Source organism: Haemaphysalis longicornis, unplaced genomic scaffold (assembly GCF_048455015.1).
Source record: "Haemaphysalis longicornis isolate Haplotype H1 unplaced genomic scaffold, Haemaphysalis longicornis Haplotype H1 scaffold_4, whole genome shotgun sequence".
In the NCBI taxonomy this organism is placed as follows: Eukaryota; Metazoa; Arthropoda; class Arachnida; order Ixodida; family Ixodidae; genus Haemaphysalis; species Haemaphysalis longicornis.
Genome location: NW_027526361.1, coordinates 32,030,749 through 32,058,280, shown reverse-complemented (window position 1 = coordinate 32,058,280; position 27,532 = coordinate 32,030,749). Strand labels below are relative to the sequence as shown.

The 27,532-nt window shown below is 45.8% G+C and overlaps 1 protein-coding gene across 1 annotated transcript; it reads right to left on the bottom strand.

The window, feature by feature from the left end:
• Nucleotides 1-261: 261 nt before the first annotated feature.
• On the bottom strand, nucleotides 262-27,017 carry Mccc2 (methylcrotonyl-CoA carboxylase subunit 2). The gene is made up of 18 exons (XM_077706350.1): nucleotides 26,990-27,017; nucleotides 16,970-17,137; nucleotides 16,749-16,815; nucleotides 16,238-16,322; nucleotides 16,037-16,138; nucleotides 14,170-14,297; nucleotides 13,444-13,556; nucleotides 12,711-12,824; nucleotides 11,857-11,921; nucleotides 10,964-11,063; nucleotides 9,356-9,451; nucleotides 9,205-9,277; nucleotides 9,039-9,115; nucleotides 5,770-5,836; nucleotides 3,862-4,018; nucleotides 2,300-2,414; nucleotides 1,365-1,450; nucleotides 262-548 (listed from the first exon to the last, which is right to left on the bottom strand). The coding sequence occupies exons 2-18, from the start codon at nucleotides 17,099-17,101 to the stop codon at nucleotides 431-433; spliced, it is 1,695 nt and encodes a 564-aa protein (XP_077562476.1). The 5' UTR covers nucleotides 17,102-17,137; nucleotides 26,990-27,017; the 3' UTR covers nucleotides 262-430.
• Nucleotides 27,018-27,532: the final 515 nt, after the last annotated feature.

Genomic DNA, 27,532 nt, shown 5'->3' with positions numbered 1-27,532 from the left:
AGTATGACCAAAAGATTTACAAAAGTTAGTGTGTGATCTGCTACCCATAACTGACGTAGGTATGCACGACAGCTAGTGGCTAAAGTGCGTGATCACTACAGGTTAAAGGCAGTCATAATGTAAACTTCCCCTTTCAAGTCTGCCACGACGTTCAGTGCATCAAGGTGCTCACAAGACTTCGACAGATCCAACAATTCGTAGTTATGGTAATCGTTCTTCCAGTCACCCTCACAAGACACAATCTAGTTTGACACAGCTCTATCAGTACTCACGAACACTTTTATTTGAATGACAGTCTTGTGCAAAATGTTAAAACAAATCAGACGTCGCAAATTGACCCTTCTGTTCGCTTGTTCACTTTTCGGGTGATGACAGGAACTATGTACATCTAGCAGCTGCTGTTCTCAGTTCATACAGGAGAGCCGACGCCTCACATTCTAAATACTCCAAAGTGGGTAGACGGAATTTCTGCATTTAGAGCAGCACTTAGTGAAAGCCCGAGCACTTTGCGGGTGTCCACAGGATCTATGACGCCATCATCCCAGATCCTGCATTGAAAAAAGAAGAGAGCCAAATGTCAGCTCAGGTTCACGTAACAAGCGCAGCATTTGTTTGTGGCTTTGACAAAAAGATATTTGAGTTGGGAGACACCTTAGTGACGTTGCGCTATAAAATTATTGCTAAAAAACTGCAGTTAATGAAGAGCCTAGATCTGCTTGCCTTGCTAAAAAGTGGCTCAGAGTCATTCATGACAAATGACACTGCACTGTTGAAGATAAATCTGATAGATCGTTGTGTACATGTTTCAACAGACTTTCTCCATTTCACATGCTAGTGCTTGAGCTTTGCTCGAAAAGCCTGACAAGCAGCAAAGAAACAATGTAACAAGGAAAATAGTTCCTGGCTTGCCTAATATTTTACACTGCTGGTGCAGTGCCTACACTGGTAAAACCAGCGAACATACTACTATACTATTGTGGCCTTGCATTTCCAACCCTTTCAATGTCAAAATTATTTTCAAAGCACCATTTTCATAGCAAGGTTTTGTACCTAGTCGTCTAAAATCATAATTTCGCACAAGGGGCTAAATTTTTCCAGACAACAGGTTTCTGTGACAACTGCATTCATAAGATGATCACAACTTTTCAATAACACAAATTCTGCACACAGCATTTGATGCCCACGTAATTTCCCTCGCTAAACTGCTCTACAATGCCAACAGTTCTGTCTTGTGTTCTCCCAGTTCTGATAATGGCTGCTCCGCAATGTAGCAATCTCTTAAACCCGCACTGCCCCACACGACCAAGACACACAGCTGTGTACCTAAGTGTACAGTACAGCTTAGGCGCTGCTCCTCCTCTTACCTGGCGCTCGCGTAGTAGGGGTTCCCTTCATTCTCGTACTTCTCAATTATGGGATCCTTGATGGCTTTTTCGTCTTCCTCCGTCCACTGGAAAGCCAGAGAAAATTAAATGCGAAAACGACCTGAGGCAACAGCATTACACCATGCAATTGCTACCACAGCATACCAAAGAGGGGTCCAGAGGTCAACATCCTTACCACCCTATTATCAGGAAAAGCAGCAATGCTGTACTCTACTTCATCAAACTATAAAACACAGTTGGGATGATATACTACCCGTACCACACTGTGGATGTGCTTGAGTGCTCTGCAGGGTATGCATAGCAGCACCCAATCACAGGTATGAAAATCTGTTACAATAGGCAAGAAACCGTCCATAAGACAGCATTAAGCTTAGTGTGTTACCCCTTCTAGCATCCTGACTCACATGTCCGCACCTAAAGCCTCTGCCCCGCACTCAAATAGGGTGTGCACCACAAACTATTGTCCCCCAAGGTTACGTTTATTGATTTAGTATTTGCATATAACTGCCCACAAATAGCATGATTCCTTCAGCATGGTGCGCAGAAGAAACAAAGGAAAGGAGAGGAACGGAAGATGTGTACAATAGAGAAAGAAGGTGAATTTTGGTGAGGTAAAGAAGAAGGACAGGCAAAACAGTGAAGAAACACAAATACGAAGAAATGTCAGTCTGCCCTTAAGGCTCGTTACTTGTCTCATTTGCTCCATAAAAACAGTACCCCCCCTCCCGCAAACTTGACGCACATTTCACAAGCTAGCCCCCACTGGTACATTGCACTGCTGGGTGTGAACTAACCTCAAAACATTGCTAAGCTAGAGGATCTACTCTGCTCATTCAAAACCAAGCACAAATGGTCCAAAAAATCATCTCAGCAGAAACCCCGTTTCCTGCAAACGGGGCAAGCAGGGTCCTTACAGGCTTGTTCTCCCTAGCCCTCTGGTCCTTGGCGATGGTTGCCAGCACTCCTGCTGCTTGCTCCCCGCCCATGACAGAGATGCGGGCATTGGGCCACATGTACAGGAACCGGGGCCTGTAACACACGCGGGCAGGTTCCGTTCGGATGCGCTAGCGTTCGCCTTGGATTGCATGCACCCTGGTGAAATTTCTCTCCAAGAGCCCTTTTGAAAGAGATGATGCTTTGAAGCAGCGCTTGTTTCATTCAAAATTCAAAATTTGCAATTCTTCACCTCTCCATGTACTAATTCAAGAGATTTCTTAGTGTTGGTAGCATCGCTGTGGCCCACGATACAGCTGTCAGATCTAGAGATCATGCACCTTGGTTCGTCCCCAGCTTTCATACACAATACAAGATGCAATCTCCAATAAAACACAATCTTCCTGCAGTACTTAATAAATATAAAAATGAAAGTACCGCTTCTCACAGGTGTTTACGGGCACATTATATTAATTTTCCATATACACCTAAGTGTCTTGGTGTCACAAAAATGATTGTAATGGACTGTATACGTGTTACTGAAAGACCAATGAGAGTTTGTGTTTTTTGTTGATTACTTTTAGAGTCAACTGTAAGCATACAGCAATTATACTTTCTTCCTGTTGTTTGCTTTTATATACTGTTACTTATCTGAATTCTGCATTGCCTGCTGCCATGCACAACGGCTCGTGGGCCCCTGTCAAGTTGCTTAATGCAGCTTTTAGCCCAGGACACTATCCAGAGTTGCACATGTGTGCGTCTCATAAATAGACGTGACTTCACTTGACTTGACTTTTGCTCCCACGTTCCTATCAACCCACTCTCAAAGCCTGCCCACGCATCTCAACTCAAAACCAAAACTAAAGGACAAGAAAAAAGAATGTGGGAGGCAATTTCTTCTCTTTCTACATCACGACAGCAGTTCTATCATCACACCCTCTCTCCCTATCATTTGGCTCAAGCAGATGGCCTGTTATCTGCTATCTGCAGGTGCTCTTCTGATCTCCGCTCAATGCAAAGATTGGCTCCCAATTTGAGTAGCACAATCACCTCACCATTCAGAACTAGCGAAGAGATAACAATCTTATCCCTCAACATCGTATTATCAGATAATATTGTATTCTATTTTTAATCAAGGCTTCTGCTTGTTTTGTTTGTATTTCAACACTGCCCCCTTTATGTCAAGTCTTTGGCCCTGAGGGTATCGTAATAAGTGCACCAAGAGTTGAAGGAGGCACTAGAATTCTCTAAATATTCCAAACAAAATTGCCAAACACTTGAAGTTCCAAATCATTCGTTTGTAAATATCTTTGAATCAAATTATATTGAATCAAACTTCAAAATTCCTGCACAGCCATTATTCGATTCGAATTCAAAACTTGGATATCTGCACATCCCTAACCCTACCCAGTCATTTGGCTTCCTTGTTAGTATACTCCACTCTGTCGTGCATTCCATATCTGCACAAACGTAATGATCGTTATTTGAACAATAAATTAAGCAGCACGCCAGCAACTCTGCGAGAGGGAACGTTTTCACTCACGAGTAGGAACGACCGCACATGCCGTAGTTGCCCGCGCCGTACGAGCCTCCAATGAGCACCGTCAACTTGGGCACCGTGGCACACGCCACTGCCGTGACCATTTTGGCCCCATGCTTGGCTATGCCTCCGGCCTCAGCCTCCCGTCCTACCATGAAGCCTGAAGGGGAGTCGGGTGTTTCGCAGCATGAACACCTCCACATTGTAAAATGACAAATGTACGCTACTACAACGGATGTAGCAACACACTCAACAATAATCAGAGAGTTAAGGGGGACATGGCTCTTCAAACAATTTGCTTTAATTTTTAAGTAAACCCTGTGAAACTTGTCACTCTTGCTGCTTTCCCCCCGCTGATTTCAAATATGTATGGCATTATTATTTGAGTCAGCCAATTAGTTACCAAGCTATTTTTGAAGGAACAACAGACAAAACAGTGTTAGCCATAAAACTGTAATCTTTATATTTTCCAATACTATGAACTATGAGTGCAAAACTCATAGTTCATACGACTCATACTACTTTATAGTTCATACTACTCATACATAGTTCATACTACTCAATACTCATAGTTCAATACTCATACTATGAGTGCAATAAGACAAGCAGTTTTTTGATGCACCGCTTGGAACTAATTTTACAGCTAATTAAACTTCGGTGGCACCAGTGGCAGCGAACCATTTTGAATGCCCATTTCAGACACCAAAGTTTAATGAGCTGTAAAATTAGTTCCAAGCGGTGCATCAAAAAACTGCTTGTCTTATTGCACTCACCAGGGCTCATAGTATTGGAAATTATAAATATTACAGTTTCATGGCTAACACTGTTTTGTCTTCTGTTCCTCCAAAACTGGCTAATTATCTTTAATTATCCTGGTAATGAATTGACTGACTCAAGAAATAATGCCATATCTGAAATCAGTGGGAAAAAAGCAGCAATTACAAGTTTCACAGAGTTAACTTAACAATTAAAGGAAGTTGTTTTAAGAGCAGTGCCCTTCCTTAAAGAAGTATTTCACAATTTTAACGCGCACCCTTTTTTGCTAAAAGGTAGCCTCAATATTTGTGTGCGCGTTACAATCAGGCTCAAAGCATAAATAGGCTTTAAAGCAGCCAGCAGCATTGCCATATAGAACAGACACGAAGTCCCCCCAAAATCCAACTCAATCCAATAAAAACAATCCGTCAACACGACGCGAGTGAATTTCGGCGCACTAACTCCTCAATGGCATGCCACATACCTTGGTCAGCTGTTGCACATTTTTTGTGGGGCTGCAATTAGCCCGCCACGCCTAGAATTATGAAGATCAAGGCACTTGAAATCACAAACAGCTTCAATGTTTGCCGCTATAATTTTATTTCCAGCACCAGCTGGATAAGCAATCTCATGAAACACAATTCATCTTTGGCTTCCACAGTTGCATACACCAAATAAAGTCTTCTTCCAGATATGTGGTGCCATGTCTTTTTCATCTGTGCGGTAGAGTCCGTGTCAAATTATTTTTATTTTTTCTAATTTTCCTGCGCGAACTTAGCCGTGCGTTACAATTGGGGGTGCATTAGAATTGCGCTAATACGGTAAAGGTGAGCGAAATTCAAAGCATTTCACACAGCAAACCTGGAGCCACCAAAATATGTAATTCTTCAAATAACATACCTCATTTTACGTTCAACTGTGAAACAAGGGCGAGGCTACACATTTCACGGTAAGCAGCCGACGAGATACCCGCATAGCATGCAGCCCAACAGCTTTTCAAATTCAACATTATAATTCCACACCTCCTCTACGAGCCCTTCACAACCAAGTGTTAACTTCTCAACTCATTCGCCGACATGATTTTTATTCAACCACACATAGCCTTTCCCACACCATTTGTTGAGAACGCATTTGCTGCCTAGTGAAAGGACGTACCAGTGATGTTTTGGAGGAAGATCAAAGGAATGTTTCGCTGGCAGCAGAGCTCAATAAAATGAGCAGCCTAAAAAGACAGAATCAGAACATGGTTCAATCGCTCAATATTCAATGCTCAATTTGAAAAGACAAAAGGTACCCTGAGCCAAGGGGAAGCACACAAACAGTCGAAAATCAAACAAGAAAATACAGGCAACCAAATTAACACAATGAAACAATAAAAACCAATTAGTACGCACAGTGGTTAGAAGTCAGCTAATTATGTACTGTAAAATATGGTTCCTCTGTTATCAACATAGCGTAAATGAAGGAGAGTTGCATTTGAACACAGATGGAGATAATAAAGCTTAGTGTCAGCTATTTATAAATATTAGATTGGCAAGGCAAGCCATTTCATTTCCAGCAGTTGGTGCTGTGTGCAATTAGCAGTAATAAATCTTGGCTAGAAAGAATGCTTCTGAACTTCACATTAGTTAAACCTTTACAAAAATATGTTTGACCGAATCACATTCTCCAGTTCGCTACAGAATAGAGAGCACTGAGGTTACACCAAAACAAACCAGTAATGAATAATATGGCCAATTGCTCGAAGTAGCAAAGGCATGTTAACATCAGGGTGTCAAACCAGCACCAAACCAAAAACCGGAACTGAACCGGTATTTTTGGTGGAACTGAACCCGAACCGATATTTTTTGAGCACGATGAACCTGAACCGGAACTGAACCGAAAAAAGAAATAACGGTTACCGGTTCATGCCGAAACGGTTTGACCCTCCGTTATGGATATTGCACAGTCAATGCAATTCAGGCCTTTTTTTCTTTCATGTACCATCAACTTCGTACCCGCTCGCGCACTTTCCCCTCCAGACAATTGAACACTATCATGCTCTATGTAACAACAGAAGAAATGAATGAGCGCCAATGTAGCAACGGTCTGTTGCTGCTGGAAGCGCGAGCGTAGTGCAAGCTGACCAAATGAAATGTCATTCTCGGCACCTTGCAGGGGACATAAAACGACTTTGCCCTTCACTAGCTGCGACTTTATTGGAACGATCAGGCTGCACGAGTGCTCCACTGCGCAACAGCGAAAGCCCACACCCAATGTGTGCAAACTTTTTGCATTTCATAATTTCTTTAAAAGGTCCGACACCTGCAAATTGTTAATACTTGACAAGTGTGACCGCAGGAGCTGCTCAGTGGCTAAGCCGTTTGCTTCTGAACACAAGTGGCCTCGATCTCCATTCCCCACGACCGTTTTTCTGAAGTAGCTGGAAATCGAGAACTTAATTTTTTTCGCACTTGGCTATCATTAATCGATGCGAACCGGTTTGGAAACCGGTTCAGGCTTGCAATCCAGTTCATGAACCGGTTCGAAGTGTGTGGAGCAGAGATATAGTACGGGGCATCAAATACGCCAGTTTTTAAAAAAAATGTTTTTACAGGGAAAACAACAGAAAAGAAAAGGTGAACCCAGTTGTTTTAAAATATTACACAAAAAGTAAGTCAAACCGAATAAGTACAAAAAAAAGCACCAAAACGTGGATATTGCTCTATACTTTTCTTTTCCCTGCCTTTCACAACCAAACGTGTCATCAATGCGAAGGAAGTGAGTTCCGTGGTCAGTTTTTGAGGAGAGTGCGGTGGACAAGTTCCATTTTTTACAGATACAAATAACAACAGATATGTCAGGGAAAATTGTTAAGGTGCGCACTTAATCCCTTGGCAAAAAACTGCAGCCCTTGACCTTGTCTTGGAAGCAGAAACAGTAATAAAGCAGATGACACGTGCAGAAAGGCAGGCCGGTACCTTACACTGTCTCACTCGCCCAGCGATCATCTTTTCTGCTTGTTCTGCAGTTTTGCCTCTTTCAGTCTCTTTCAGCCGAGCATTAAAAAAATGTGCAGGGGCAGGCAAGCCACCAGACTGCTGCACGGCGATACAGATACCCACATTCTAAATGTGCTTACTCGTACCATTTTAAAATTCCTGGGGATTGAGAGGATTTCGTGGTGCTTTAATACTGTGATACAAAACCTTACATTGCTCTCGGTAAAATGTCGTCCCAACAAGTCACTACTGTATAGAGGGGAAGCCGACTTTATAGAAAGTCGTTGCATAAAATAGTGGGTGGAAAGAATGTTTACGCATTAGTAGACAACTTCCAGAATTTTTGTACCATTTCCTATAGATTTTTACTGCTACGGAAATGCAGGTAGAATTTGCTTTTCCTGGGCGTGAAAGGAAGCTCCATACCAAAGTAGCCTAAGTGCATGGTCAGTGCGATTCCCCTGCTGCATCTACTTACAACACTCTGCATTGGAGTTCAACGCAAAATAAACCGCAACCTCGTTCTATATGAACGTAATAGCATTTGGTAACGCGCCCTACGGTATACTGGCCCCACAGGACGTTGAATTCACCAAGATCGATAAGAAGATTGAAAAGCGTTCAAGTTTGACTGTAACCACGTCTGCGGTGACGTAATGTGGGAAAACAGATTTATCAGGTATTTAATTTTATGTTAGCAATAACGAGGTACGGTAAAACAAGATTGGAGGCGGCACTAAGTCTCACAAACCTGATATTTAGCCGTGGAGTTGGTCGGCACGTGCAATCACAAAAATAAGTCCCTGTGACGTCACAAGGGCTGCGCAAGAAAGTGCCCCTTGAACGACAACTTCATTCATTTTCCCGATTATCTAACCAAACTGTTTAAAGTTGCCATTATGATCGACACCATCGCTATTGAGGCAAAGCCATCTTTTGTATGAAACAAATGTATATTTTTGGTCACGGTCCCTTTGAACTGCAAACTTAATTTTTTTCACACTTAGCTATTATTAATCGATGCGAACCGGTTTGGGAACCGGTTCAGGCTTGCAAACCGGTTTGAAGTGTAATTTAATCGAACCGAAACTGAACCGGAACAAAATTATTTCACCCGAACCCGAACCGTAACCGAACCGGTATTTTTTTCAGTTCGACACCCTAATCTAACGTTGAGAGGTTAATCTAAAGTTGAGAGGTTAAGCTGTTCCAGCATGGTTTTAATTCTCTCAGCCCCCCCTGAAGACTAATTTTCTCACAGACCCTGGGGTGTTCAGCCTTGAAAGTGGTCTCTCAATATTAGTGTAGACTGGGGTGTACCCCAGTAATAATAGTTCTGTTAACACATAACATCATCTCCCTAGCCTGGCTAATGACCATGAATGCAACGTAATGGCCATGAATGCAACTTAAGCTGCAATTAAAGCAGTAGAACCTACTTACTTTTTGGGCTGACTCAGCAAACAGCACCCCATTGTTCGCAATAATACCAACAGGGAATCCATATAGCCGGCCAAAACCTGAAAATCAAAACTACGGGTAAGATAGCAGAAAGGAAAGAACATTTTTTGTACCCTAGCATCTAGAAATTCAACTTGCGGTTAATCACCTGTGACAACAGTCTCGCCATACAAGGTCTTGAATTCATCAAACTTGCTTCCATCGACAATCCTTGCAATGACCTGAAAAATAACAACGTCCAGCTCCCAGTTTTCTAAAATCACCAAAGCAGAACAGGAGTGTGTGCAATGTTATATCACCTCCCGGACATCATAGGGCCTCTTGAGGTTGTCGCCCACTATTCCATACAGGTCATCCTGGTCCAGCACTGGCTCCTCAACCTTTGTGGTGACCATCTGCAAATAGACAGGTAGCCTGTGACAACACGTCCCTGCAAGAAGCCTCGAATGGGCACACCTGCGTGACAGGTGATCACTTTTCTTTCATGGCGGGCTGTGCATCAGCTGACACCCGCTTCAAGAAAAAGAACAAAAAACACCAATGTGGCATGACAACGAAACAGATAGAAAATGACAAGACAAACAACCAAAGACAAAAACATCCAAATTGACAAGACAAACACCCAAAGACAAAAACATCTAAACGGCAAAAAGTCCAATGTCACTTTTGAACTTGGCTTTAGGTTGACACAGATATTTTTTAATAGCTAGCACCTCAAAACAAATTAATAAAATAAACACAAACTTGAAGTGAAAACAGTCTGCATATAGTTATTTTATCGGCATGACTGCTTGGACTAAATTTGCAAGGAAATACATACTACTCTAGGACAAACAATTGTATAACAGTAAAAAAACGCTTCTTCCTGGATGCAACTCACAAAATTTAATTTTTCCGTCATTAACAACACAAACCAATGATAGGGTGAGAACTTGTCTGTCTCAAACTAGATAATGCTAGAGAAATGCTAGAAAAAAGACAGATGCCAACCTACCCTACCGAAAAAAAGAATTTGAGCCTGCTGCCTGCATGCCTCACCAATTTCAAGGCGATTTGACAAGCTTGGTAGTTAGTTGTATGCTAGAATGTGGATGACATTGCCATGCCAACCTTGTCATTTGTTGCTTTATTGGTTAACGAACAAGTGAAAACACTCTAAAAGAAACAGAAAAGAAACAGTACAGCTGTCAGTCATGACATTACATAGGAGACAACATTAAGCCCCAGCTGCACTATCAACTTACCACTTTATAATACAGCAATATGAACCACTCAATATGGTGCTGCCAGTCTCTTTATTGCGCGTTGAAAATATTTTACAGCATAAATCTACTTAAAGGTTACTTCCTAGTCAATGCAACTGGCAGTTTCCTTTTGGGTTTGTTAAAGACACATTAAATGTTTTGAAAACTTCACTCTTTCTCGCCAGACCGCAATACTATTCATCAGTTCTGAGTGACACTTCTTTGGCTTTTCCATACTGCTTGCTTCAAGTGGGTTGGACTGCACTAGCAGAGAACACAAACTGAAAGGAGCCTACATTCAAGTTTTTTGTTTGTGCAAGTTATACTACGAAGCGATTGAGCCACACCCAAGCCTGAACTAAACATTGTACACAAGACACTTTTTTTTGCTAAAAGTGGACCTTTGTAGAGCCAAACTTGAGCCTTAAAAACTAAACAATGCCTGTACTTTCCAGGGAACAACAATTTGTTTGCCGCCACATTCCAAAACCAGAGTTTGCCACCTGACACACAAAACGCAATAATACTTAATAAATCTGACACGTCTTGTTTCAGTGCTAAACTTATTTATTGGATAATAAAACTCATTTCCTTCTGCACAGAAACATTAAACAGCTCAGCTATCCAAAGGTCCCTCACTAAGGTCCCATCAAAATACATTACCTGCACTGGTTTTCTCCTGTTTAAGTTGCTGACAATCCTTCGCGTTATGTGCAAGGCGTGAACGTCGTCGTTGGCGTAATGGTCCGCCACACCAGACTGCCTGAAATGATAAAATTGGACAAATGTAACGAAGGGGGCAGAAGAGCTGCACAAGATATCGTAACATTAGTTGGTTCACAGACCGAATTCACTTTTATCTCGATGCCGGTGTGCCAATGTCGTGAATTAGTCAAGCGCCCCGCTTGGCCATCTCAACCCCGCCCAGCCGAAATTTTCATCAACAAGACTCTTGCCAATGCTGCTCTCCCCCTTCACATCTTATCAAAATGGATTCATCCCGGAAAGTCAGCACCTTTACGTAGCCCGCACTGTTCAGCGAACTCTCCCATGGACCTACATCATTCAATCTGGCACTGGGCTGGCATTCGCAGACCGCTGCTATATACTCGAAAGTGCACTCTGCCATGGTTCTTCACCAGATGATGCCCCCATACCATGACCCCCAATTCCTTGCCGTACTAGGCACCTTCTCTCTTGAGAGCGGCCTGGCATGAGTAGTGTGAGCTGGGGTCTACACCCAACTCGGTACCTCAAACTGGACCATTCGTTCCTCCATCAGAAGTTGCATACATGCCCCTTGAAGATTCAAGAAACATTTATTCCTCCCCCCTGTCATTCCGATTTCCCCCTCCGGCCAACCGGCCTTCCCTTTCCCAGTAAAGGGCTTTACTACGACTACTTTTTTTGCCTTGTTGCACGTTGTTGAGGACATTTCCCTGTGTTATCCCGAAAGGTATTATTTTTTCTGCAACTCATTCCCACACTTACACCATGCTCTGCATTGGAGCCTGTGAGATATACGAAAATAAATAACTTAGAATATGCGTAGTCACCTGCAATGAAGGTCGGCACCACCCAAGTCTTCGGCGCTGATCTCTTCCCCAGTGGCAGCTTTAACCTAGAACAGGTAAGTTAGGTGTCTCAGCACAGTACTAAGCATGTGTGCTAGAATAATTGAATCAACTACAGGTTGGCAACAGCACCATGCAAGGAGCACTTAAAGGAGCCATGAAGAGAAAATACAACTTCGTTTAATCTGCAAGAACTAGGATTCAGTATCTCGCTCGGCTCCATTACACCGCAAAAGATGTTTTTTTAACGACAAAAAATCAAGAAGTATTTAAAAACTTTCAAATTTTGCGCCACAGTGACGTGTTATGAGCAAGAATGACGTCATACGGGCCAACAATAAAACATGATTTTCAATGCATTAACTGCACGTTGGTATTCAAGTGATGCGGTCAAATGGAACTAGAGGCCCATTACAGACGTCCAGTCATGTGTCGTCGCGACAGGTCAGTTAGGCGGCCGCCAATCGCACAAACAAGGTTCCGTGACGTCATAGAAAAGTTGCGGGAAATTGGCTAGGGGGTCGCGACTGCTTCACACGTTTTCTTTAATATCTCCGTTATTTGTTCGAAGATTGCGATGGTATTGGTATCATTGTTATCGGGACTAATCATTCTTTCTAAGAAACCCAACTCGTATTTTGTCTTCATGGCTCCTTTAAGTCTATGATGACTCCATTGCAACACAAACACCAGAGAGATGCAGGCCTCATACCACTGCAGTGTGTTTAAAATGGTGTGCGGCGCATGCTCAAACAAAATTTCTTGCAGACCTTGGAACAAAATTCACAACCAAAAGGCAGCAGAGAGTCCCACACTGAACAGGCCGACTGTCTTACCAGTGGAGGCCCTGCCAGAAAGATGGTCCCCTGCTTCCGTACAATTACAGCCTCATCTGACATGGCAGGCACGTATGCTCCTCCTGCAGTGCAGCTGCCCAGCACGACAGCAATCTAGGCCAGAAGGGTAGAGAAAGAAAACGAGACACCTTTTAATTTTAAGCAAAACAGTCACACATGAAATAAATGCGCTGGTTGTTTTATATTGTTATGCAGGACTTAATGTCCATGAGTACGCAGTCAATTATATTATTTTATTGTTTTTTCAGGGGCGAAGACCCTTAGGGGCTGGGGCTGTTGGCATCTCCTGTCATCGTCGTTTGTCTCATGTAGTCGCGGTACTAAAACACCGGGAAACTCGCTCACGCCTCGCGCTAGAACGTAACATGTACTAAAAAAACACCAGCACACTCGTTAATGCAAAAAAAAAAAAAAAAAAAAAAAAACGGGACACTCGTTTCATTCTCGCGCTAGAGAGCTTCGTGCTTCAAAGACAAGAGACTTTTACAGAAAAGCTGTAATCTGCACCCCCCAATGGTTTCATCTCCGTTGGCAGACACGCCAAGGCACCAAGAATACACTTATACACTGCATGCTTCGCCCCTCCCCAGGTTTCTCGTTAGTGGAGATGACCCGGGACTCTTTTGTTTTTCTTCAAGCAAGCACAGAAGCTCTCCCCCAGGCTCATATGCACGCTAATAAAAAGTTGCCACCGCTAGTGATCAAACTGTACCTGAGGAATTCCCTGGCCGGACATGGTGGCCTGGTTGTAGAAGATGCGGCCAAAATGCATCGCATCAGGAAATACTTCCGCCTGTCTCGGCAGAAAAGCGCCGCCGGAATCCACTGTCCCGTGCAAAGAAAGCAAAGCAGTGAAGGGTGAGGCAAGCAGTTGCACTCAGTGCTCAGGTATCAAGACTGCAGGTGTGTACTTACACGGGAGCTAGTAGTTTCAGAATAGGAGAAAGCAAAAATAAGTGTTGGAGAGAGTGTTGCGGGGAAAAAAATCTTCTAGAAAGACACAATGAAAGAATTGTAGCTTTGTGTGAAGTTATCGCGTACATTTTATTGAGAGCAACACAACCAGTGTGACAATGACTAAAGTGGGGCGTGCGTTCCTAATTACGCCAACACTACTACGGTCATCATGAAAAACCTGACAGCTTCAAATAAATTTATTCTATTCAGCCGTATGGCTCAGAGATAAATGCCGGTAAAATCACTTGGATGCATGCTGCAGCAGAACTTGTGAAAATGAGTCAACCCAAATTAACGTTTTCCCGAACATCAGTCAGATAATACATGCACTGTTGCCCAGCGAACTTCAGTTTGTCACGTGCTTCGTTTATCATGCTGTGCGACCATACCCCAAACAATTTGCTGGTAATTTCTGTCACCATCTTGGGGCTGCACACTCTCACGGTTTTTGGCCACACTCACACCATAGAAGGGAGCTCACCCAGGTAAATGCAAGGGAGGTTGTTCTGGCGAGCAATCTCCTGAGCTCGGAGATGCTTCTTCACAGTCAGGGGGTAGTAGGTGCCACCTTTCACAGTGGCATCGTTCCCCACAATCATGCATTCTGTTCTGTTCAAAGGGAGAGGAGGTAAGGCACATATGATTGCACTGCAGAGAGTCTGTGCTTTTCAGAAGTTTTAATAAGCAGCTTATAAATGTCCTAGTGCCCTACTAATCTGCGGCACATCCGCAGTGCACCGATGGAGTGCATACTAGTTATTTTCTCCAGGTACAAGATGAGGGGGTGTGGATACACTTGTGCTACTAAAGATGCCTGAAACCCTGTGTGCAATTCAATCAACGCATGTTATCAGCCGCCCAGGAGCATTTTTAAAGCAAAGCTTTCTTGGCCTCGCAGATGCACTGCAGGAAAGCCAACTTGAAACAAAATGAAGGGAGCTCACACTAACGCGTAAGACTCAAATGCAGCGAAGCTGTACACAACCTTCACGACCACCACGAAGGTTTAAGTCCACGATTGCAGCCAATTTGCCTCTTCTTTGCTGCCGCAACGACCTTAACTCCATCATTGCTGCTATAAGTGTGAGCGTCCTTCATTTTCGGAAGTAATATTCATTGGACATTACACTTTGTGCGTGCATTAGCACATTTCACCATACTGACACTGTTTGCCACGATTATGGCGACTGCTGGAGTCTTTCCCGTTCTGAGCACGTGTTGCACGCTTGCGACAAACGCTGGAGTTGGAAAGCTTTTTGCCAATCTTGGACAATCTCCTTCAATGGGTATGGTTGGCTTGACAAACGTGCGCAAAGAACGCTGGGCGGTCGTTGCAAGGCACGCACACACGAGCCCTCGGCATTTTCTTTGTCGTGTTAACTGCTGAGTGGTCACCGCTTGGCCCGCGCTCACGTGTGTGCACTCGTCAATTTCTTGGTATTTTTAACTGTGGACACGAAAAATTATGATTTGCTAAACAGCTTAGCTGTTAAAAAAAAAAAAAAAGCTTCCCGTGGTCGGAATTGAATCTGGGTCCTTCGCGCTATGAAACTAACGTCTAACTAACGTCTGTATAATTGCGCCATCATTGCATTCGGGTCACTCAGCATTTTCTTTGGGTTCCTTGCATAGGCATTGTCTTTTGACTTGGCTAAGTTGAAGTGGACAATGGGTTGCAGATGATGATGGTCTAACAACGATGATGAGTGGGGGCGAGGGGGCACTCAGCATTCTCACGAGAGATTCGTTTGCTGTCATCTGAGTTTGGACTCTGACTCACAGGCAGTTTTCACTTTGATCGTTTGACGCTTGGACTTTGACTCTCAAGAGGTTTGCACACTGATCACTGATGCTTTCACTTTAATTGCACCGGCTTTGACTCTGGCACTTCGCCATTTGATTTTCGCACGCAAGAAAGCTTCGCATTTCAACCATCGTCGTCGTACGGAGGGGACTTAAATTTTTGCCAACTCCCTTATAGGAACAGTGGTTGTAAAAAGCAGAGAGGAGCTGTGTCTCAATCAGTTATTCTCAAATCACCGCATGAGAATTGTAAGTTTGGCAAAATGGTATATATCCATATTCATACACAAAGCATGAATAGACGGAGATTTTGCTGTCCCGTTTTTTTTTAAGCTTGTTTTAAAGATCTCGCCATACCAACTACCAACTAGCCCATCTGTCATTACCTCAGAGAAAAACAAACAAGGCTCCATTTGTTGCAGAACAAAATCTGAACGGGCTGCAAAAGGTGCGACAACATAAACGTACAGGGTCTTTGGTGCCCCTTTAACAGGGAGACAGCGGGTTCATCGTCTTTACCTGCAGTTCATTGAAAAAATACTTACCCACAGACCCTACCAATGCCTGTAATTATTCCTGCAGCTGGCACATTATCTTTCCCATAGACCTTGTATGCTGCAAGTTGGGACAGTTCCAAAAATGGGCTCCTACAGAAGACAGACGCCAATTCATAGGTTATTTTCTCTTCAAAGTCTGTATGAGCAACAGCTACATCACCATGCTGGAGGTTAACACTGACAACTCACCCAGGATCAAGCAGAGTGTTTATTCGCTCTCGAACTAGGAGCTTTCCTTTTGATGTATGTCGCTTGACGGACTTCTCGTCTCCACCTACAGAAAATGAAATTACACGTTAATGCACTTTCACCGCGAATAATAACAGCGCGAAAAGTTGCTTTCGTCACAGCGAAAGTATCACAAGGTATATTAAGAACTTGAATTGCATTTCGTGCGTTATCCTCGATATCCTATCTCCTCGTAAGAGCATAGAGCGGTGATTCTTACTATAAACAATTTTTCTGACGTACTGCCGTAACCTACCTGCAGAAAATGTCAAATGCAGTTTTGAGGTAGCTTGCACATTACTAAACTGAGTTGGAAAAATTACCATTAACTAAAAATTTTGCGAATCAAACTTTTCGGGAAGGTATCACTCCTTGCACTTTGCGAGCTGTCAATGGCCCCAGAAAAGTATTTTGTTAATAATGATTAATATGTCGAAAGCGAATAACAAGGAAAAAAACATAGCTTTCGTACCTTTTGTAATCTCTTCCACGGTACTTCTTAGCTGGTCTACAAGCGCTTTCATGCGCTCATAATTTTCCTAGAAAATGATTTCACAAGGAAGGTGAGAAACAGGCAGAAACGCACGACAGAGAAAATGCATCGGTTAACGCATAAACAAACATCACAAGAGTGGTGTGAGGTTGGCGTGACCATACGTCAAGATTCAACAGGAGATCGTGTCATGCGTTCACCTTAAATTCAGACGAGTTCTTATTCGGGGCACTGCCGATAGTGCTGACAGCATCGAGATGGTAGCTTCTTTGTATTCTTGGGATACACTTTGCGTGCGTTAACACGCACCTAGCACAACGGCTGAGATACATTTTAATACCGACAACGTCGACCAAGCGCCGGTCGCAGGGTTGCCACTGAGTTTTGGGTCAATATCGCCAGACGGTCAGCAAAAAGTCGCCGAATGTCGCCATTTTTGCTTTAGAATTCGCCAACAGTGTCGCCACACTAAATATCTACGGCAACGCCTAAAAATAAAAGCTCCCAATTTTGTATAACCCCATAAAAATCAGCAACGTTCAAAACACTTATATTGTATGGCTGCGTCTGCTGCAACCCGGGGCTTCCGAGCCGATTCCCCCCGAACTGGCTGCTGCGCCCCACGGAAGTGACGTATGTCAACAAAAAAATTTCGTAATTGCATTATACTGCAATAGCTTCAATAGTATTGCATATATTTTTGGCAGTGACACACTAATATTACAATATCAAGATTTATTTTTAGCCTGAGTTTATTGTCTTTTAATATGACGTCACCTAGTTACCGTGACGTCATAGACATGCTTTGTAGATGTTTGCATTATATTTTTCTCTGCGAAACTCGAGTTTGTTATTGTTTTTGACACTCGCGTAGAAGAAGTTGTGTAAACAAAGCACTTTTTATAGATTTACCGCGGGTTTTACGGATGACCTACGGACGAGCGGCATGGAGAAGAGGCCGAATTCCATCGAAGAGCGAATTTCGGCCCCGTATTGGCATACGTACGGGTAGAGTTCACTCTAGTACGGGCTTGTCTGTTCTGAGTTCGTTCCGTTCCATGGTTCCGTTGGCCTATTTCAAATATTCCGGCTTCGCGCGGTGCCGAGGCAAGCAAGAATGTTACGAGCGTCGGCGTTGTGTGGAGTCGCTCACGAGTGGTGCGGTGCTGCGCTGTGTTTTCGTTTCATGTGAGGTGTTCAGCTCCAAGCCTGTGTCACCGCGCTTGTATCTTCTGCAGTAATTCACAGTCTTCAAAGTCCGATGACTATTCGTGGCAGCAACGCGAAGTGCTGGTCAGCGCTTGCGCAGAGCGCAATGTTTTCATATCAAATACGTACGTATCAGAACCAAATGTTGCCCCAAAATGTGCAGTAAAGTACGAAGCACCGTGTTGCCTTCAAAACGTGACCGATGTGTGTGGTGCGTCATAGTTTTCCAGAGGTTTGTTTGTGTGAAGCTGCTGGCGCCGCAGTCATCGATGCTATCATCACAGTCATCGTTATACACGGTGTTGTGTCGGTATCACAACGCGAGGCAAATACTTTGATACTGCTCCGTACTCGACTTGCAAGTGTCCAGATTCGTGTCGCTGCTGGAGTGTATACGTGAATAATCTAGAGCCCCATCAGTTAGCAATGGTGCTTCGCAGTGACAGCGAGTTTTCATTCGTTCGCTTCAACTTGCCGTGATCCCTGTCGTTACAAGCGTGGCCAAAAAATGCGCCGGATATCTGTCGTGAGTTACTGTGGCATTTTCCGTGTGTGTTGTGTTCGCGTGCTGCAAAATTTACGATGTCGCCAAACGTACGTGATCGTGCCCATTTATGACAGGCTAGGTGATGCGTCAGTGGCTTCAGCAATAACAGATGCTACGTGCTGTGTTGAACTGTTATATCTACATTCTAAGCATACCATCTAGGTGACTCTGCGTAGTTGTTGTTTCTATTTGATCTAACCTCAGTTGCCTTGTTCATCTTTTTTGCAGGGTATTTTTATTTACGTGTGCACGCAGCATGTTAGCACTAAATCAACCTTACACAATTACCTGTACCTGCCATAACCCTCTTTGCAATCACGTGTGCATGTGATACTGTTACCCTGCAGTATTTCGTCAGCTACTGTGCATGCTAGCAAAGATTGTTTGCATGTCGTTCTGAACCATTGCTAATAGCCTGAATTTCCTTTAGTATTACTAGCATACCTTTTTCTTTCTCACCTGCTGGCTTTGTGTTGCTTTTAAAAGGAATGAATGATTTAACGCTGTGTATAAAGTTATGTCGGACAAACTTGTAAAAAACGTAATACAAGGGATATACCTGCTAAATTTCTCAATGGCACAAAGCACGTACACTGATCGCACAGGCTAAAAGTATGTCTGACGTGCTCCACACTCTTCGTCTGCCCCTCAACGCAGTCATGCTTGATTTTTACCCAACCGGCAAAACCACTTCTGCTCACTGATGAGCCAGGGTCACTGTCACGCCCACTTCACAACATATGGTGAAAGCAGTCTGTTCTGATTTTTACCCAACAAACCAAACCACTTCCACTCACTGACTAGCCGTGTAGAGTCACTGCTAATAATTAATCGTTACTAATAATTTAAAAAATCCAGATGTAACTGTAGCGATGGTGAAGGCGGTAGTGAAAGTCCGGGGTGGGCGACTAGGACGGCGCTTGTGGGTTTCAGTGCATTCGGACAAAGAACGGCTCTCACGGGGTGGAAGCCCTAACATCCTTCTGCTCGCAAATCCATAAAATATTTCTCTGTCTCGTTGTTTAATGCAATGCATAGTTGAGGCCATTGAAAAGCACCATCAGAGAAACATGAGAAAGCCTTGCTTTTGCCTCCGTGGAATGAACCAAGGTGGACCCGCTAGGTATATCTGCATCTAAGCATACATTGGGTGCTACTGCGCAGCCGACTGGTACCCGTTGGCAAACCTGCTTTCCACACAACAACACAAACACATGCCTGTTGCATGCGGCCTGTGCGCATTTTGTTTGTCTGCGTGGAATGGAATGGCTGTGCCAGCAGGAAATAATTCATGAAGCACTGCAGGGCAGTGCAACAGTCGCTAGAAAAAATTTACATCGGCAGACTCGCATACTCGAATGGCAACTGGCAGGCTCCATGGTTCCACACAGTGGTAATTCCAGTGTGCCACCAATGCAACAAGTCTCTCCATAGTATCAAGAGATTCGAATATAGGTTAACAAGGGTGGTGTGACAACTGTCGCCGTGCTGAAAAATGCCACAACAGGGCTGTATTGTGCACAGATTTTTGTTGCCACTCCCATCCCACCGAGTTGTGCCAGCTTCCAAGTTTACCCCATATCATTTCAAATTAACTGACGTTTGCTGGTGTTTGATTGATAGATGCAAGCACCAGTAAAGTGTGTCCGTCATCTTTAGCACTAAAATCATGTTCTCAAGGGGAAACCGAGTTTAACGAGGTTGCGGACATGAAAGCTGGCAGTGCTCATGGGGGTCGTAGCAGAAAAGTTGCAGCATGGCGTCGTGCTGTTTTTGCTATGTTGATGTTATAAAGCGCATGGTATTTATATGGGTCATACGTTTCAAACAAGGCACTAGCTGGAAGTCGTTGCTGTCTCTTCCCTTTGTTACACTTTGTAGTCGTGCTCTTTGTTTGAAAAAATGATTAGAAACTAGCTAGTGTAATTGCAATTATAGAACTAATTTTCTGTGAAGGAAATGCTGCCTTGTGCCGGCTAAAGGATATACACTGTTTTGGCTACACATATCATAAGACAAGATAGCAACGCAATACTCTACAGAGCCTGTGCACAAGCTGCTGCCTTGCATTGGTCTGACCCACAGAATTGACAGGAACAGCTCCCCAGGACTGATCCCGATCAAAGGTTCTGGCTCGCTCATGCCCCTCAATGAAACCTTGTTACACAGGCTGCGGCTTAAAGTAGCATTGACCTGAAACTATCTGCACACAATCGGACGCGAGGACAGCCCAGACTGCCTTCTGTGTAAGGCTGTACAGAGACAATTGATCATTTGCATAGTTTTTGACCAAGGTATACTAGTGGGTGAAAAGACCTTGAAGCAGCCTTACTACGCTTGAATGCTTACCCTCTGTCTGAACGAAAGATTTTTGGCACGTGGGCTGACACGAAGAAGCAAGATCGAGCTGTCAAATCGCTGCTTGTCCTGTCAGGACTCTTGGGTCTATGTGGTGAAATTTCACAAACTGCGGAACTTTTTTTTATGGTCGGTAAATAAGTTATGCGAAATATGCAGTGATTAGTCTGTTTCTGCGCCCCATACATGGTTTAAGTGTACAAAGTTCATTGGTTGATTTCACTGTCATTTCTCATACCCTCAGTATTCAGTACCTTCCTTGCCCCAGTGGGATTTAAGTAGCAGGCCCAAGTTCAGTTTCTCAGGCTGGCCTCTTCTCCTTTCATAAATCTTTTACTATCTCTACCTCTCTCTTGCCAGCATGCCAGATGCTTGTAACAGTTTACTAGGATTCGCAACGGTCACCATACGATAAAAATTTCTTATGACTACTTTCATTGCTGAAGTTCACTGCACTCTATGTACTAGGGTGTTTGGCGTACAATAGTAATTGTGACTGCAGACAGCCTACAGTTCTTAAAGCCCACATCGAAATCCTGCCACGGACTCGTTCTTGCCTTCACTTCAATAAGGCTGTCACAAATGGGTTGATCAGCCGAACATGCTGGAAGGGATGTTTTTCTACACTCTGAATTAATGTTTGATCATTGTGCATACATTAAAGCATTTTTGCTGGTTCTTCCTTTTTATCTCTTGACACCCAGTGCAACCAATGGGCTGGTAAAAGCTGTGGCTTGTCATATGTGTTTCCAGTTCATAATGGTGCATCTGCTTGTTGCCAAAGCCAACTGCAGAAAAGTTCTTCAGCCATAATGCAGTGCTGACGATGGTCTTTTGTGGGCTATAAAAGCAAAATGTACTGGTTGTTGGTCAAATAAAGTGAGCCAATTTTAAATGTTTCTTTCCAATGCCGGATGTGTTTTCTTGGAGGTTGTGTGTTTGCTTAGTCCTTTTGGGAACAGTTGGGCATGTATGGTTCATGTGTTGGCCATGAGATTAATCAGCATTTGAAGGTTCATGGGGCAGGTAAAACTTGTACAGCTGGTGAGCGAAGGGATATAACTTACATTTCCGATTTTCTTGCAACATGTCAGTAGCATACAATTAGGATTTATAATTTAGCTGCAGTTCTTTTTTACGACAATACTGCTATTGTACCCGTTATAAAAGGAATAATAATTACGACCAGCCGCCATACGTTGCTGGCCGTAATGTGTGCGGCGTCATCAGAAAACATCATGTCATAGTTACTCCCACCGTTTACCGCGCACGTGTGCACGCGTTTTGCGATGAGCGTGCGGCATCAACCTGGCTTGCCCGTGGTGCTCGGAAAAATTCCAGGGAAACAGTCACGTACGTCTGCGCCACAAGGATGAGCACAAGACACCTCGCAGACGCCTAGCTCGCGAAGCCGGTTCTACCGCGTGCCGACGCATTTCACTTTAGGAGGAATGGGAAAGCCTGCGGACAAAGCAATCCGGGTCAGCCAGTCATGCATGCGGGAGACGGATATGACGATGACTACTACTGCCACAGTGAGAAGCGACGACGGAACACGTAAATAAACAAACTTCGCAATACGTGGTGGTGTGTCATTCAGTGCTTCAGGACAGGGCCGTACCCAGAAATTCGTTTCGGGGGGGGGGGGGGGGTATGAATTTTGGAAAGGGGGTAGTTTTGCTGAAAGCAACAGTAAGTATTGTTTACGTGCTACCTGGGAAAGATTTCGGGAGGGGTTCGAACCCCCAAACCCCCCCTCTGGGTACGGCCCTGCTTCAGGAGGATCTAAAAAGAAATCCTCCAGCTCGCCTTGCGTCACTTAGTGCAAGTTTCGCCAGTTTTAAAGACGAAGGTGTAACACCAAACGCGAAAACTGACCGTACATATACGTGGCGTCGGCGGGGCCACCGCTGTATGGACTGGTGTACTTGAACTCATTTCGCTAGAGCAGCAGCCAAATCCTCTCACTACGGCGCTAAACCGGCACCTTGGCAGAATGGAACCTTGCTGCCACGTACTGCCAGCTGCAGGTGCACGTGGCAGCACGTATACGCGTAAACGGATGCGCACACACAGCTCGAGCTGTGTGTGCGCAGCAGATCTGCAGCGTGATGAGCATCCAGTCTGCTTGTCAGGAAACGAAGGCCTGTATGCTTCTTTTTGGACAACAAACGTCACATGGTTGGCCGGTTCTTCATCACTTGCAGTGGTAGGCTGTTGGACAGCTGCTGCTATGACCAGAAGCAACATGCGCACTACTTACATGACGTTTGTATACAAATTATGTGCAACAACGCTTTTATCAATTTGGTGTTGACAGGAGCTGTGGGCACAGTTTGAGACTATTGTTGGCGCTACATTTGCTGCCCTTACCAGCGTGTGATACAGCGCTGTGCTCTCGCTGTTTATTAGTTACCAGCACAATTTTTACACCGGTGTGTGAAGTTGGTGAAATGAAGTACAGTGTATCTCCTGGATTGGTCGGTGCTTCCTGCTTCGGCGTGATTCTTTCCAGGCCATCACTAACAAGGGTGGCAAAGTTGTGCTCGTGCCAGAAGCCAAATTTTTTGACACTTTGTGACGTAGCACTGCAGTGTACCTTGTAACTTTGGAAGCTCGGAAAATTTGGTACAACATGACCAAATATACAGAGTTGTAGGCACGACGAAAAGAGGCATTTAACACGCGTTTACTCCAAACATCTTTTTGTCACATCCAATATAATTCAGGTCTCTTTTGTCCCAGCTGTGCTGATTTCACTCCCCAAAATAAGGCACCTGCTGGTCTTTTTATGCACAGAAAGTATGGTGAGGTTTCAAAACATTTCAGGCTGCTGCGCCAAAACTATACGGACAAAAACGCTGGTGTTCAGCGGCGCGTACTAGAGTGCACCAGAGTGGAAGATAAAGTGCACTGGGCACCAGTAATCTAGACCCAAGAGAACTCTTGTGAAATGAGAGCCTTCAAAATTATTCCTTCGGCCTATTCTTCTCCCCACAAAAGCCACAGATTCTATGATCTAAATGGGAGCGCAAGCAGCCTTCGTGCAACACTATTTAGACCTTTGCCGGCAGAGTCTTCAGCCAGTGCCCACGTTTGAGGACACATACCCATTCTTCCCTATTGAGCCACAGCAGATCAAACCTGATGGCGTGAGATGGGGCGCGCACACACCTTCCAAAATAAAAAGAAAGAAAGAAGTGCGGTTACAAAAGCCGGCGAATTTAAACGTGCAACACAATCCTCGGAATATCCGCGGAGTGGTTTTGCCTTGCCCGCAGGTGCGCCGTAGATAATACAACACCGAACGACATGTACCAAGGAGGAGAGTTATCAGCCTACGCTTACGGCGCGTACAAAAAGCGTGTGCTTTTCATCGTAAACAATGAAAAGCACAGCCGACCTAAACATGAGTGCCGGCACGGCCGCTTTGCACGGCCGGCATGGTACTTCGTACTAGTTTCGGTGATCAACAACGACGACCAAATCCAAGAAATAATAACAAAAAACAGGTGACGTCACTTCCGTGGGGCGCTCCAGCCAGCCGCGATCGGGCGAGGCTGGAGCACCCCGGGGGAAAGGATCCCCGGGGTGCAGCAGCCTTTGCCATATTTTTGTATTGATGTTTTTCAATGCCAGTCGTATGGTACGCTTCATTATGCCTGGTTCTTCGACTAGCCGTTAGCCGGCGCCGCAGGAAAAGCCCACTCTGGAGTAAGCCGCGGCTGTAGTATTGGTGGAAAAAAAGCAGAGAAGTCGATAAAGTGTCATCCCAAGCAGGGGTAGCGGCAGGGCAGATTTAAAAAGAAATCTGAGTTGAGGGTTAACTAAATTTAAGTTACTAAAAGATAGGCTAGATGGCGCATGCCGTTACGTTGATTCAAAGGGGAGGCCTTTGATCATCATCATCATCATCACTTTGGCGGGAAAAGCCCACTTTGGCGGCGGTTTGCGCGCAGGCGGCCGCGGTGCAGCAATCCTCCCTGTTCTGTGAGACTGGCACAACCAGCACAACCACAGCTTGGGGAGCGCGCTGCTCTTCGAGGCTCGAGCGGAAGCTCTCCGTACTCTTGTGCGCTCCGTACTCGCCACTATCGGGGCGCGCGGTGGCCCCGCGCCGTTTCACACCGGCTACGTCGCCGCTGAAGGCCTGGGTCGCACTAGAGAGGCTTTCTTGTCGCACAGGCCATCCGTTTTCGGGAGCAACGCGGCAGTAGACCATGTACGCTGTCGTAGCCTACGCGGGGGCAGCGGAGGCTCGGTAAGCGCCACTCGCCAACACCAGCGGGCTGGGCGCACGAAATCTCCGGACAATCCGGCCACCGAGCCACCGAACGACCAGCGAGAATTTTCTCGCCCCGCCGCGGACCCCTCGCCGCCCACGCAGTCGTTCCTAACGGAGATGCTCCCCGAGATGCAACCTCGTTGTTGCAGCAAGCCAGTAGCTTGATCGAGTCCCTTTCAGGCGCTCTAAAGGTTTCCCTGGAGGCACCGAAGCTGTCAAGGCCACTGGTGAGGCTGGAAATACCAGTTTACCGCGGTTACGAGGATACCATCAGCGTGACCGACTTCACTATATGGGACTCAGCGACAGCGATATGCTCGCTCGTGTCGTGCCAGTCGTGCTTACGAAGCGAGCAGCGCAGTGGTACCAGCTTGCCGGTCACCGATCCGCCACGTTCACTGAACTCAAGGCGGCAATCCGTCGCTAATTTCTTCCAGTGGACTGCCATCGGAGGACGCGGCGTGAACTGGAGCTGCGCACACAAGCTCCCTAGGAATCCCTGTTTGTGCGGAGTATGGAGAAGCTATATCAAATCGCCGAACCGACAGCCCTGAACGATGAACACGTCGAGAGGGTTATCAGGCAGGCGCAACCACTTTTGCGGCGTACCTGCGTGGCGCTCGGTTCCGCGACCTGGAGGAGCGAGCCGCTGAGGCGAAGCGGATACAGGGCCACATACTCGCTTCCCTAGCGTATCGCCCTCTTCCTCCGGCAAGCGAGGCTCTTGAGCCCCGCTGCGCGTGGAAGGGAGCTTCCTCTTTTTATCGCCACCCGCCAGACGCCACCCACGCAGTCGGAGCGGAAGACAAAGGTTTGTTGGAAATTAGCGAACGCGCTTTGGACCCATACACTTACGGACGCCACACGGCCAATGCCAGGAAAAAGCCTCCAACAACCGCCCTGAACTCCCAGGTCCGGCGGCAGGCGGAGACACTCCAAGGAATGCCAATCGCGGGAAAACCCGTGGTGGCCTGCGCTGTTTTCGTTGCAGAAAAGAGGGCCACAAAGCGCAACTGCTCCCAGCCGCCGGCGCAGTTGGGAAACGCAGGTGCCGGCCGAGCGGGAAAGCCCGTTCGGCCGAAGTAATTCTGGCCCCTCCCTAGGCCGCCCGGGTTACCCCGTCGGAGGGCCTGCTCCGTTCATCAGTGTCGTCATTGCGGGCCGAGAATCCCGGCTTTATTGGACACGAGAGCTAGCGCTTTGTTCGGAGACGAAATGTTGTACGTCTTGCAACAGCGTTCTGTTCGCCTCAGGGAGTGCCGAGCTGCGTTCAGCCTTGCCAGCGGTGTTGCGCGTGCCGGCGGCGCCGCAAGGTTGACAGTTCGATGGTACGGGCGGAGGAGTCGATGTCGTTTTATCCGCCTGCCAAGCCAGAGTGTCCCCGTGATTTTGGGCCGCGACTTTCTTCGGAAGTCCAGAATTACGATCGACATTACGATCCCGCTTTCTGCCCCCCGATGCCAACCCCCACGCCGCCGCCTCGACATGCCCACGCCTCGGGCGAAATAAGACACTGAACAGAGACGACTGAAACTTTCGAACACCGCATGACCGCATCAGGCGCAGAGGTATTGCGGCCGTGTCAAAGCAACACCGACTAGGCAGAGCAACGCCACTTAAACTGGAAATAATTTCCTCTAGGTGGCGTTGGGCAGAGCCGTCGGGACGGACGGAGAAAGAGATGTGGGGGAGCGAGAGTCCCAAGCCGAAATTCGCCATAAAATCGCCATGTCGCCATTTGTGATTTTCGGTCGCCACGGGCCTCTCAAAGTCGCCAATTTGGCGAAAAGTCGCCACCAGTGGCAACCCTGGCCGGTCGCATGGGAAAAGGGAAGTGCGGGAAATGAGAGCAGCCACGGTGTAGGAAGGAGAGGTGACTGATCGCCTCGGAGGCGCAGCAGAGCAGCTCCATCGAGAACTTGTTCGGGTTCGCCTTCTTTCTACCAGAGGGCGCTAGGAATATCGGGGCCATGCGAGCCGCGGACGGTGCGTGCTAGGGCGGCTCCGGTCTTTTCGGTACAGGACGTTTCGGTACGGGGCGTTTCGGTACGGTCTTTTCGGTGCACGGACTTTTCAGGACACAGTCGTTTCGGGACACGGTCGTTTCGGGACACGGGCGTTTCGGGACACGGACCTTTCGGGATACGGTTGTTTCGGTACAAAGACGAATTTCGGCAAACGCTTAGGCGGAGCGCGTTGTTTACGGGGTGGTTGCAAGCAGGGGTTTATGCAGAATTTCGATTTTGGGGGGTGTCGGTGGGATGTTTGGGGGGGGGGGGGGGGGTGTTGTATAAATCCCTAGGCAGGGTGCTTGTGGTTGAGGAATCTTTTTGGGGGGGTGTCGAAGTTAGGGGGGTGTGTATA

Coding starts and splice junctions, on each gene's coding strand:
- Mccc2 (XM_077706350.1), bottom strand. CDS start 17,101: ATGTATCTCAGCCGTTGTGCTAGGTGCGTGTTAACGCACGCAAAGTGT. Junction 13,557..14,169: donor CCTCCCTTGCATTTACCTGG/GTGAGCTCCCTT, acceptor TGCACGGGACAG/TGGATTCCGGCGGCGCTTTT. Junction 549..1,364: donor CCCTACTACGCGAGCGCCAG/GTAAGAGGAGGA, acceptor TTTTCAATGCAG/GATCTGGGATGATGGCGTCA.